Source organism: Lepisma saccharinum, chromosome 10, assembly GCF_977018435.1.
Source record: "Lepisma saccharinum chromosome 10, izLepSacc3.1, whole genome shotgun sequence".
In the NCBI taxonomy this organism is placed as follows: Eukaryota; Metazoa; Arthropoda; class Insecta; order Zygentoma; family Lepismatidae; genus Lepisma; species Lepisma saccharinum.
The window spans coordinates 78393013-78406050 of NC_139238.1; the positions used below are offsets into that span (position 1 = coordinate 78393013).

Here is a 13038-nt window from a genome sequence, read left to right on the forward strand (position 1 = left end):
GACTGTACCTTTGCAAAATGTACGCCACTAAAATATCTTCTATTGTTGTGTCATGGAGAGGAATCATGTCAAGCAGTTCTTCTGTCATATGGAGGTGAGAATCATATCCACTAATGAATACAGCTAATTGAATTACCCCAGAGATTTCCATATTTTCATGTATTGCAAACTAAAATTCAACAGAGCCCACAATTTTCACATGATATCGCCTGCTAAGTCATCAATCCTCTCCGCAACTTTATTTTGTGGCAAAGAAATGTTTCTGAATTAGTTCACTTTATCGGGGCACAGAATTTCCATGCTTTTCACTATTCACTTTGCAACAAATATAGGCAATCTCCCATTTCACTTGAAAAATTCTATATTCCACTTCTGTAGTCTTTTTCTTACTACTGCAAGGTTTAGGCGGTGATATTGTTGTATGAAACATTACCAGAAATAGACTTTCCTTCAAGGCAAACCCTTCACAATCTAGAACTGACTTGATTGGCGATAGAACGTATACACAGTTTCTACTTCAGAACTAACCTGTCAACCAGCTTAGTCAACACCATATCTACCCCATAATGGAATGCCAGAATGTACGTACGTGTGTAGGGAAAATAGCTCAATCTGGTGACGTTGGATGAGATGAGGCTCAAATCATGCGAAAGGGAAAATATGCATGCAATGTGCATAGAACCAAGGCAGGCTGCATTAAGGCATGCTGTGGGCTTCAAGTTTGACATGGCTTCTGGGGATGGTGTGACAATTTCCATACCCATGGGTTTGGGTCAACAGAAATAAAGAGTTTATTATTTATTATTATCTTACTGAAACATTGACAGCTATGTTTAATGTCATTCTGTTTTCCACATGTAATTTTATACAAGCAAGGCAGTGAACATTACTGTACATGATACAGTGAAAAGGATTGAAAATATTGATTTAATTATTCAGTAGCTATAAATTCATACCATGACCAAACTCTTACTAAATATCCATCCTTTAGGTCATCTTGTAACTAGAAGAAGAATGTGTTTGCCTCAAACAGCACAGTGAACTATGGTCTGAAGCTCAAGTATGCGTGCATAATTTGTGGCATTTTGCTAATTGTTCCTAGTAAATTATATGAATTAGTACTTAGTTTAAGCTGTAAGTTAAATGGTTTTATATTGTGATGTTCTGCTGAGAAATTAATGATAGAATTTTATTGGAAGACAGATAAAGAAAAATCACCTGTACTGACTGATACAAAACACAACTGTAAGTGTCAACAATAGATTTCGTGCAATTTCTAAAATATTGAACCAACTGTTGTTTCTTTATATGAAAATATTTGTATGAAAATCTTTCAAAGTGGTACCGGCTTGGAGATTTATAATCCAGTGAAACTTAATACTTTTATGTTACCCACATCCCTTTATTTTGCTTACTGGATAACTTATGAACAATATTCTGAAAGTTAACTAATAGAGAGTGGTTTTGCACTAAATTTTTATAAAATATTTCCATATCCATGTGCCTCCCCCCCCCCCAAGTCCACAAATTTTGTGACTGTGATAATTGTCATAAATATTTTTATAACCAATGTACACCTTTGAGCAGTAGCGTATGCAGGATTTCATCAAGGGGTGGGGTGGGGAGGTATTTCTAAAACTTTCTCCAAATTCACATTACCAGTGTTTTATTATACTTTAATTAATTAATAAAAAAGTGCTCCCCTGTGCTTAGCACCATGCCATGAAGGCATATAGGGGGTGTTTGGGTAACGCCCCACACTTTCTTGATCCGGTCGTGAGTGGGGTGATGTGATCAGCATCATGCCCCTGACTGCCTTTACCCCCCAGGGTTTCCCCCAGGTACCCATGTCATTCGATGCTGGGTGGGCACCGGGGCCGCTTCCAACCTTAGAAAAGTTCCCGGATTTGAACCGGCCGGGGATCGAACCTGGGACCTTGAGCATGGTAGTCAGACTTAATTAGTTTAATTACTACTAACACAACTACTAATGCAGCTGCTGTTACTACTAATAGTATTACTATTATTAAGTAGTCGAGATCTACATACAGTGTCCGAATTAAAGGGGGGGGGGGGTTACTGGGGATTTTCCACCCACAAAGAATTTTATTCCTGGCAGAAGACAATTATTTATATCCTTGCCAGAGATGTTTTTATCCACCTCAAAGAATTGTGAATTAAAAAACAACATAATTTTGCAACTGAACAACTCACCGAGCCAACAGCAGGCTATTTTCCACTGAAGTTTTGATGGCATAGTTATGATGTTTTGCATGTATTAAAGTTCACAAGAAACTTGTAGGTAGGTTGGCAATAGTAATTTGGTCATGTCTTCGGTGTTACTAGTTCAATAGATATTTTTGTGCATGAGTTTTGGTTTTCATAGAATGTATATATATGTTCTAAGTGTTTCTAAATTATGTTGAAATGTTATAAAATTTAGTGGGCTAGGTTAGAACCAACCACCAAGCAATAACTGACTGGTAATATATACAAATTTGCATACCCCCCCCCCGAAAAGAAAAACTACCTCCCAAAATAAAATCACAATTACGCCACTGACTGGGCATCCCCCCCCCCCCAAAGCAAAAAGCTTAATTTGTACATTGTCTACATAAATATATTTATGAAAGCAAAAGAGCGAAATTACTTTCTAGTTATTCCATTTTTAACAGATTCTAGGAGTATGTCAACTTTGTTACGAAATAATCTAGTCAACAGTTATTTTTATATGATAGGTAAGACATTTTAAGTGTAAAGAAAATCCATACGAACAAGCAAATATATTGAAATATATTGAAATAATCAAAATATGGTACTCATCCGACGAGCCACGTTGGTCTAGTCGGTAGGGCATCTGACAACAATGCGGGAGATCCGGGTTTGATTCCTGGGGTGGATGATCTAAGGTTGGAATATTTCTGGCTTTGTTCCCGCATGAAGTGGCACAGAGGCTCACCATGCCTCCTCATATCAATGGGTACCTGAGAGTAACCCTTTAGGGGTGAAGGCTGCCAGAGCATGGTGCTGATCACATAAGAGGGTTTCTTTCTTTTAAATCAGTTTCCCTCATATTTTATTTTCAAGAGTTTGTGTTTATTTTCAAGGCATTCAGTCCTAAAGGCGCGTGTGTTTGGAATGCTGTGCTTTTCTCCATGCTGCACGGGAATAATAATTCAAATTATTATTATTATTGTCTCAGTTCTCTGACTGTGATAAATTGACCCTTTTTAATTTTTTCCACAGCATTTTCCATAATATTTCAAAAGCTCACACGTGGGGGAGTTAAACCTGGTAACCCACATTGCATACGCCACTGCCTCCGAGGATTGGTCTGATGTTGCCTTTAAATGCAATCGGTCAATGTTTTTCAGGATGGTGTATGAAAAACAATTTTTCCATATGTTACTTGTACTTTAGGGCTCCCGTGTAGCCAAGTGGTTAGCACTTAAGCATTTGGTGCAAGCGGTCCCGGGGTTCGATTCCTGGTGGGTGCTCTCAAAATTTCAGCATTGACCCAGCATCGTGAGGACATTGTGGAGATATTTGAATAAAAGACACCCCTGGCACCCCTAGGGCTGGGAATCGAGTGATATGTAAAACGGCCAATATTAGTGTTGAATCCATAGTTTTCGGGCTCGCTAAGATGAATAGTGACACTCCCAATGTCTTTCACTCCCAAGTTCATCACCTATCAGCATGGGGGATGATAGGGGGTGAAAAATAAAATGACAAAAATGACCTACATTAGTGTCGAATCCATAGTTTTCAGTCGCTAAGCTAATTGGTGACATTCACGATGACATTTAATCCAAAATAGCTTTATTCATTTACATTTTCCTGTCTAATAGAAGATTAGGATAAATAAATAACCGGGCAATGCCGGGTAGTCAGCTAGTGCTAAATAAAAATAAAATTATTCTGTGACAGATAAGGGTATGTTCTGTCCAACAGGTGATGTAAAAAAGATATTTAAGTGAATTTCATGTTAAAAGATGACTTTCCCATTTCGTAAATTTCCAAGCCCACAATTGGTACCACTACTGTGAGGCACATGGCACTTAATCACTGTTACTTATAAGCTACAAACCTCAAATGGGTGTTCATCTATTTTTGTAGATGTCAGTTCAGGTGAATTTTTCGAGTATTATTTCTGTCTGCTCTGAGGAAGCTAACAGTACTTTTCTCTTTTCCTTCCCCCCCCCCTTCTTTTATTGCTTCTTGTTTCCTGTTGGAAATTACCAGTGGGTCCCAACCTTCTTCTTCTTATCAACAATCCAGGACTGGTTCGAACAGAAGTGAGCTGTTCTCAGTGTGGGGCTCATTTGGGTCATGTGTTCAGTGACGGACCACGTCCCACGGGAAAGCGGTTCTGCATTAACAGTGCTGCTCTAGACTTTCAACCCAATCTGATGGAGCAGTCGGAATGTACCAACGGACACGCAGAAAACGAGCGTCAAGAGGCTAATATAAACAACTTGAACGGGGCACGGTAGGCGGATGACGTTGAATCTAAGGCTGACTCAAAACTGTACGAAACTGAAGAGACATGTGCTTCTAACAGATGTGCTTTCCTTTCATAGCTAGTAAATATTGTATCCGATGTGTGGTATATGTGGTTGTGTTGTAATGAAAAGTTGTTTGTGGATTTTCCGTGGACAGTATTAGCTAAACATTTGTTAAGGAACGTTTTTGGTTTGTACCGTGGACTTCTGGCTTTTCAGATTCTCAACCATGGCTACTTACCATTTTGTTTGGTTTAACTTTTCTCACTAGTTTTGATTATTGAGCTTGATGGTCCCATAGGGGCTCAATAAATATTGCCAGTCCAGTTATTGAGTTTCTCTCTACAAAATTACATCTACTAAAGATTCACATGAATCCTCTAGAAGTAATTCTAAGCAAATGTAATTTTTCAGATTTTGAAATATCATACAGTAGAACCTCGATTTTACGTTTTTCAGGGGACAAAGTTGAAAGAACTTAAAATGTGGGAAAATGTAAAATCCCGGAAAATTTTATAGCATTTTGCTCTGTTGGGACCATGAACATGAATGTATAATGAGGGAAAGTGTAAAATCAGGGTTCCACTGTAGTGGTTTTTCAAAAGGAGGGGAAATTTCAAAAATAGCTTAGTCACTTACAGTTGGTTTGGTAACATGCGGCATCTCCAAATCTTGTTTATTTGGTGCCGTGTGTGGTGTTCGGCATTTTTGGACATGAAAATTAATCATGTTAGCTAAACACAGTTGAAATGACCACAGATTTGTCCCATTCCAGCTGCCAGCTCAAAATGCAGATGTAACTTCCCTCATCTCTTCAAAAGGTTGACCAACTAGTACACATGCGACTTGCAAACAAGAATCCGTAATTTTCATTACATGATATGCAGACATGTTCTCAAAGAATATTTTTCAAATCATTTAAATAAAATGTGTGGGTCTTTGATCAGTAGGGTTCCTTTTGTTTCCCCGTTTACTACTTATTCGTCTTGACATTTGGATTCCAGATTTACAGCTTTAATTGAGATTTCTTTGCTCATGTAACTGAGAGGGTTATTTTAATTTGCAGCTAATTTCTCTGCCCCACTTGTCAATGTAGTGGTGGTCCTTGGTTACAAACCATGCTATCCCAATAGGCAGTTTAATCTTTCATGTCCCCAAACAGATTTTATATATAAGCACTTACACCAATAACTGGCTGGTCTAATTAACACTAATTAATAAATATATATAAAAATAAATGACCCAATTAATGGACTTCCATAGTGTTTTAAGCCTTTTGAAAATGCGACTGATCTTAGACTTTAATTGTGCTAAATAAATTTACACCACCCAGTTTTTAACAAAACAAAAAAAATTGAATATAAATATAATGCATATTTAAAAAAGAAACTTTTGTATTTATTCAGCATTGCTAACTTGATTTACAAGGGAGGATATTTTGTATCTGAAATCGATTAATGCTTCCACTATTTTTGAGATGTTTGCAAATTTCGCCTCTATGAAACTATATGAAACCTAGTTATTTTGAATGCTTATTCATGCCTGCTCTATTGTCCACACTAGCTATTTGTGTCTTCAACAGATTTCAATAATTTGTTTATTAATATAATATACTAGTCAAGAGTTGACTGTTTAATAAACTATGGCTTCATGTTGGAGCATTTTATCTGTTAGTCTGGAATTGTGTTGTTGAAGTTCTTTTGTTTTGAAATATTTAAAAAACAATATCTTTTTGTTGTTGAATTCATGGTATCTGGGTAAATTTATTTTAAAAATTGTGAAATGTGATTGATCTGCCTTATAAACTAAACAAGAACCTATAACCTGTGTAGTAATAGTACTTAACTAGTATTTTTTTTTACTTGGCAATGTATTACATCTTTCATGTGTGCCTTTTCTACTTGCAAATATGTGCTAGATAGAAACATTGTTTCAGAATCATATGAATTTAAATGTAATTTTTGGTCTACAGTAACATGGCTCTAAATTTTTAGATGTAAGATGACACAGTGAGTTGGATATTTAGTTCTGTGAGAAGTGAATGAGGTGCAAATCTCCACAGATTCCTTCCTTATTTATGCAATAAATATTTTTATTCAATAAATTTTGAAATTTGGGAAGTATTATACTTCCCCACTTGAAAAGGTTGTTAAAACATTTTATGCCAATTTGATACCATTGCACTGAAGGCATAATTTTAGTAGCAAAAAGTAAATAATGATGGAAATCTGTTATACTGTTTAATAATAATAACCATTGTGGCTTTTAAAAAATAAGTGAAATCCATTTTAATACAATGTTATTTTCCTCATTCCGATTGCTCTGAACATCTTTAAGGCATATACAACTTGACAAAAATTTGAAATATGCTACTTAAGATCTTTCAACACTCAATCTTTGGCTGGAACTGGCCATGTAATAGAAATTAAATAGCAATTTTATGCATTTTAGTGGAACATAATGCTTTAACAATGTTGAACAAAAAAATCAATCAAAATGCATTGTATTTAGATTTGATCTACATACAGGAGTATCTATTATGACCATGCATGCTTGTAGTTTCTTTCGTAGATTGTATGCTATGATTTGGAACTAACGTGAACTCTTTTGCAATACGAATGCAGTAGCATTTTCTTTGACTTTCTCAAGAAGTAAATACTGTATGTCTCATATTACTGCAATTCAAGTTATTGTTTTAACATTCATGTATTTTTTTTTATCTTACTCCTTTGTTCTGTCGATGGGGATAAAATATCTTGATAATTTGCTGAATCTTTCTTTTCTTGCCTTTTTCGTGCTTTTAGTTCAAGAAAATTTGTGAATGTTTTGGCACATGTCATTCTTGTACATTTTGAAATGTGACACATTGTCATCTGCTTTTTTTTTTATTTCTGTGTGCCTGTGTTGCATGGTATTGGTGTAGCAGATTCACGATCTCACCATCAAAGGTTCTGGGGCTCAGTCCTTGCCTGGGTGCCCCTTTGTTAATGTTCCTTTATCTAATCATCATTCGTCTTCATTGTTATGATTAGCCAGAACTGGCAATGCAAAATAAGAAAAATGCAAATTTTAATGTGTTCCAAACTCAGTTTTTCTAAACTACTGGACAAGGACCAACTTCAAAAATGGACCACGAATTGATAAAATGAGCTTAAACTAATCTTGTTTTCTCTTTGCCAGAACTTTCTTTAAAAAACACACACACACACACTACTTAATAGTCTTATTTTCCATCCTTTTACAAAATTCTAGACTTAAATTATTCAGCACAGAATCAAATGAAGGTGCTTTACCGATATTGACCAACACGCTTAGAAGTTATTTTCATATAGTAAAAGTAAAAAAAAGTAAAGTGTTCCCCTGTGATTTGCACAATGCTGTGAAGGCATATAGGGGGTGTGAAGTTAGGGCCCCACACTTCCTTGATCACGGTCGAAGATGGTGATGTGATCAGCACCATGCCCCTGTCTGCCTTTACCCCCCAGAGTTTCCTCCAGGTACCATCTTTATACGACGCTGGGTGGGCACTGGAGCCACTTGAACAGGTGGGCAAAAAAACAAGTTCTCCCCTGCCGGGGATCGAACCCAGGTCTCTCGCATGGTAGTGAGATGCCCTAATGAGACTGAGCTACCGTGGTTCATATTTATATTATAATTAAATACTACAAACATGTTTTCTTTATTTCACATGGTAAACTTATTAAGATTCAAATTGTAGGTTTCTGTACAAACTTGACAGCAGAATTTTTCATTGTATATTTTAATATGATTTTTGTGTCTGAGGAGCCACGAAAAAGTTTGTGGAAAATAAACCCAGATTTGTTTATGTAGTGACAATATTCACTCTTTTTTGTTTCCAGAAAAAAATTACTGATTATATATGTTAAAATTTCATAATTGTCTTAACAAGATTAAATAATACAACAGTGGTGAACACTACATGTGAGAGAGGGGTACCAGAAGCTAGAAGACACTTCGGTGGCCTACCACTGAGTACATGGAGTGGTAGTGGTATTGCTGTTTCACAAGTTATTAGGCACACATGAAGATGCTAAGATGTTCAGTTTCTTTTGCAATTTTTGCCAGTCATATAGTGGTTGTGAATGAATGCTCTCTGTTATTTTTGTACTTTTTATATCGTGAATGTAATAAATTCCATCTGAAGATAATATATTCTTTATAAAGTCAGTTTACTTTCAAGTGAATCTTGTAATAACTAGTGTGATGATGTATCGCTGAGCATAGGTTGGGTGTTGAAAGTAAGCACATAGTTGCTGCTTACCATATATGTAACTATGGATTAATTAATATATATTCTGTCATTGTTTTTCCTGTGTTTATAACTAAACATGTAAATAAGTTTATGTACTATAGTTGAGTTTTTCTGTTGCATTTTATTTGAAAGGAGTTGTACTATTTCTTGACATATTTTCTCTTAATTTATTGCCTACTAAATATTGTTTTTTTTCTTTTGTTTAAGCTTTAACTGTCTTATTGTAGAATTGTTATAAAGTGCGATCTGTAATGAAAAGAAATAATACTAAATAAATTAATTATTGTGATAAAATGTGTATGTTAATCCTTCTGAGAGTGTACTTTCTAAACCCAATCCATGGAAGTTATCAGTTACAAGTAACAGGTGCTTTTTAGACTGAACAGTAACTATAACTAGTTACTTTCATAAATTAGTAATTGTTACTTTTCAAGTAACGAGTGTTTTGCTTCTACAGTTAGTTACTTCCTTTATATTTTCTCACTGAAAGAATTTCCCTTCAGCAAATTATTGCACTATCTTGAACCAAAGTATGGGTGAATTGATTATTCAAATATTTATAATTAGGGTTCAAATCCGGGAGCTTTTCTAACGATAGAAGCGGCCCCGGCGCCCACCCAGCGTCGAATAATATGGGTACCTTGGGGAAACCCTGGGGGGTAAAGGCGGTCAGGGGCGTGATGCTGATCACATCACCCCCACTCACGACCGGATCAAGAAAGTGTGGGGCGTTACCCCCACACCCCCTATACGCCTTCATGGCGTGGTGCTAAGCACAGGGGAACACTTTACCTTTTTACCTTTTATAATTAGGGCTGAGCTGATACCGATGTATTGGTTGGAATTTATTTGCCGATACCAACAGATACTTTTCCGGCATTTTTGTCTTTCAAGGGGTATGCAAAAATGCCACGCAATACTTTCATGGAGACTAATTATCCTGAAAACTATGCAAAATTCGAACTTTTTAAAAATTTTGCAACAGTTTTGCAAGAAAAGATGGATTTTGTGATCACATAACATGGATTTTAATATTCTGATGTAATTCTTAAATATTTTAAAGCAAAATATATAAATATATAATTGGGGTAGAATACTTACACACACTAATATTCATCAATCTTTTGAACAATTTTGAAATATTGCAGTTTTCAAGTATCTGTATCGGTTCAGCCTTGTTTATAATTTTTATCACCAAATATGTACGCCCCAATGTTTTATTTTAGATCACCTCCTGGTTCAACAATAATTAACAAAATTACGGTTTAAAAAAAATATGCTTGATTCTCAAGTGAAGGGGTTTCTTTGAATTTTATTACTGCTATGTTTTTAAATGTATAATACATTATGTTAATTATAATTTAATTAAAATATATTCTAATTTTGTCATGATCATAACAAAAGAAAGAACGTCCTATTCGAGAAACATGTTACATCATATCTAGAACAAAGTAACTGTAAAAGCAAAGTAACAGTAACAGAGTTACTCTCTCAAAGGAGTAACCAACTATAATTGAGTTACCTTTTAGGCAAAGCAACTGTAAATTAGTTACTTTTAACAGCAACTTTCCAAACACTATTAATAAAACCTATCAAAAGGCACAGAATGTAAAGCAGAAAAGTTCCTGCAACTTTCATTTTGGATATATGTTGCACAACCACCTTCTTGCTTGACTTTGAAGTTCACTGTTTTGGCATTCAGTCCTATTTTGTTACAAGTAACAGTTGCTTTTCTTAGTTTGTTAATCACAAGGAACTGGATTTCTAGTTAGAATGCCCTAGTTGGTGCTGAACTAACTTTCTAGGTAGCAATCATGGCTGACTGCTTTACTGGTTTGGAGGAATAGGACATGTTCTAATTGCTACTTGCTTTCCTCGACTGGATTCTGTGGAACAGCCAATCAGAGCAAAGTTTCGCCTTGTGAAGATAATCTGTGAGTGTGCAAAGGAGCGTGTTTGTCTGTGGTTTCCGAGTGTTACTCCAGCAATGTATAACGTATACAGCATGAAAGGCGTGTTGAGTTATACCATCTATGGCGAGTGCACGGTGTTTACATTTGAAACAACTAAAATATGCTTCCGCGCGTGTACAGTAAATGTTGTAAAGTATGTATTTAAGCAGTGCCATTGTTTTGTACCTAATAACGTTTTATACGAAACGTTATTCCTCTCGGTTGAATAGTTATCGGCTTTTAAAAATGTGAAGTGATACATTGTTTACTTCTCATGCGGCCGCCATTACAAGTTCCCTCGTATGTGAACAAAAGTCTATCGACAAGTACGCTGATAAGTATCGTGTGAGGTGAAAACTACCAAATTGAAATCAAGTCCAGCGCCAACTGGGGCATTCCAACTAGAAATCCAGTTCCGTGTGATAGGGGCTTTACTCAAAAAAGTAAGCACGATTTCACAGAATATAAATGGTTACAGTGGTGGTTGGTTGTCGCTTGGCTCCAGCAACAATTGGGCACACAGAGGTTTCTACAGAGCTTGGTGTTGAGAAGGTTGAGCTGAGTTTTTGCAAACTTTGAAAAGGATAAAACCGAACGCACATGGCAAACGGACTGTATTTTTGTCTCCAGGTCCATACGATTGGTTTAAAAGTTTCTTAGGGAAATATTAAGGAGCCTGGTTTACATTGGACTAGTAGAAGGGAGAGTAGCTGGAGCTGGTAGGGTCAAGCGAATCAATTGAATCAAACACTGTACTGAACTCCATTTATTTAGATGAAATAACCTCAAATGAACTAGAAACTACTATAAAAAATTTAAATAATAATAAATCAGCAGGTCCAGATAGTTGGTCAAATCATCTAATTAAAAAATGTTCTCAATACATCATATTACCACTACAGTATACTATAAATGCCTCTATCAATAGTGGAATTTTCCCAAAAGTACTGAAGAAAAGTATAATCAAACCAATACTCAAAAAAGGACTGGAGACTGAAATTAAAAACTATAGACCAATAACGATCACATCATCTTTCTATAAACTGTTAGAGAAAATCATTTGTAATAAAATATACGATTTCTGTGCCAAATATGACATAATTAGTCCACTCGAACATAGTTTCCAAAAGGGTAAATCGACAAGTACAGCTACTTCTCAATTTATTGAGATAATTGTGAATGCATTAGAAGATAATGAGATACCCTGTGCTATTTTCCTGGATCTCTCCAAAAATTATACAATCTTCCCATTAGAGGAAATACATACCACAGTATACGCACCAATTTGCCAGTTTTCGCCTCACACGATACTTATCAGCGTACTTGTCGATAGACTTTTGTTCCAATACAAGGGAATTGTAATGGCGGCCACGTTAGATGTAAACATCACTTAACATTTTTATAAGCCGATAACTATTCAACCGAGAGGAATAGCATTTCGTATAAAACGTTATTAGGTACAAAACAATGGTGCTGCTTAAATACATACTTTACAACATTTACTGTACACGTATGGAAGAATATTTTAGTTGTTTCAAATGTAAACACAGTGCACTCAGCATAGATGGTGTAAGGCCGTGTCCGGATTGGCAAGCGCTCCGTCCCGTTCTCTCCCGTTGCTCTCGCGTGCCGTCCAAGTCACGTCCAAGTCGTCCGAATCTACATGTCCCCTTGTAGTACGGTTGTCACTTTTCCCGCAAGGTGTCATCCCGAACTTCACCCACCACGCTCTGAGGCGCAGGCGCACCACACGGAAGCAGAAGGCAGACGCCAAACAAACATGACAATGATTTCCACCTGGTTACTACTCATATTAAAAATGTAACACGCTATTTCATCATTTACAATTTTTCTACATTCAGTATTAATGATAAAATGTTAAAGTATAACTGAGTTTTACATCCTCTAATCAGTAAATGTTGTCTGTACAAAGTGAAAGTTAGAATATGGCTGCCAAGCGCAGCGTCACAGCGAGTTCAAGCGTGCATCTGCCTCTCTGCTCTTCCCTTAGACTGCACGTCTGCCGCGAATTCGGACAACGGAGGTTGGCTGAATCCCCAGATGGAACGGTGCTCTAGGTGACATCTGCTGCCGATTCGGACGCGGCCTAACTCAATGCGCCTTTCATGTTGTATATGTTATACATTGCTGGAGTAACACTCTGATACAACAGACAAAAGCGCTCTTTTGCACATTCACAGATTATCTTCACATGGCGAAACTTTGCTCCGATTGGCTGTTCCACAGAATCCAGTCGAGGAAAGCAAGAACATGTCCTATTCCTCCAAACCAGTCAAGCAGTCAGCCA

At 36.5% G+C, this 13038-nt stretch overlaps 1 protein-coding gene across 3 annotated transcripts in view; it reads left to right on the top strand.

The window, feature by feature from the left end:
- Window positions 1–9072, top strand: part of LOC145993963 (methionine-R-sulfoxide reductase B1-like) — a 91832-nt gene extending 82760 nt beyond the window's left edge. For 2 of the 3 annotated variants that reach the window (XM_083129965.1, XM_083129963.1), the window contains one exon: window positions 4246–9072. In XM_083129965.1, coding sequence (XP_082986091.1) covers window positions 4246–4496 — 251 coding nt within the window. In that variant the 3' untranslated portion in view covers window positions 4497–9072. The remainder of the gene's footprint in view (window positions 1–4245) is intronic. The other variant, XM_083129964.1, reaches the window with a different exon arrangement.
- The last annotated feature ends 3966 nt before the right edge of the window (window positions 9073–13038 follow it).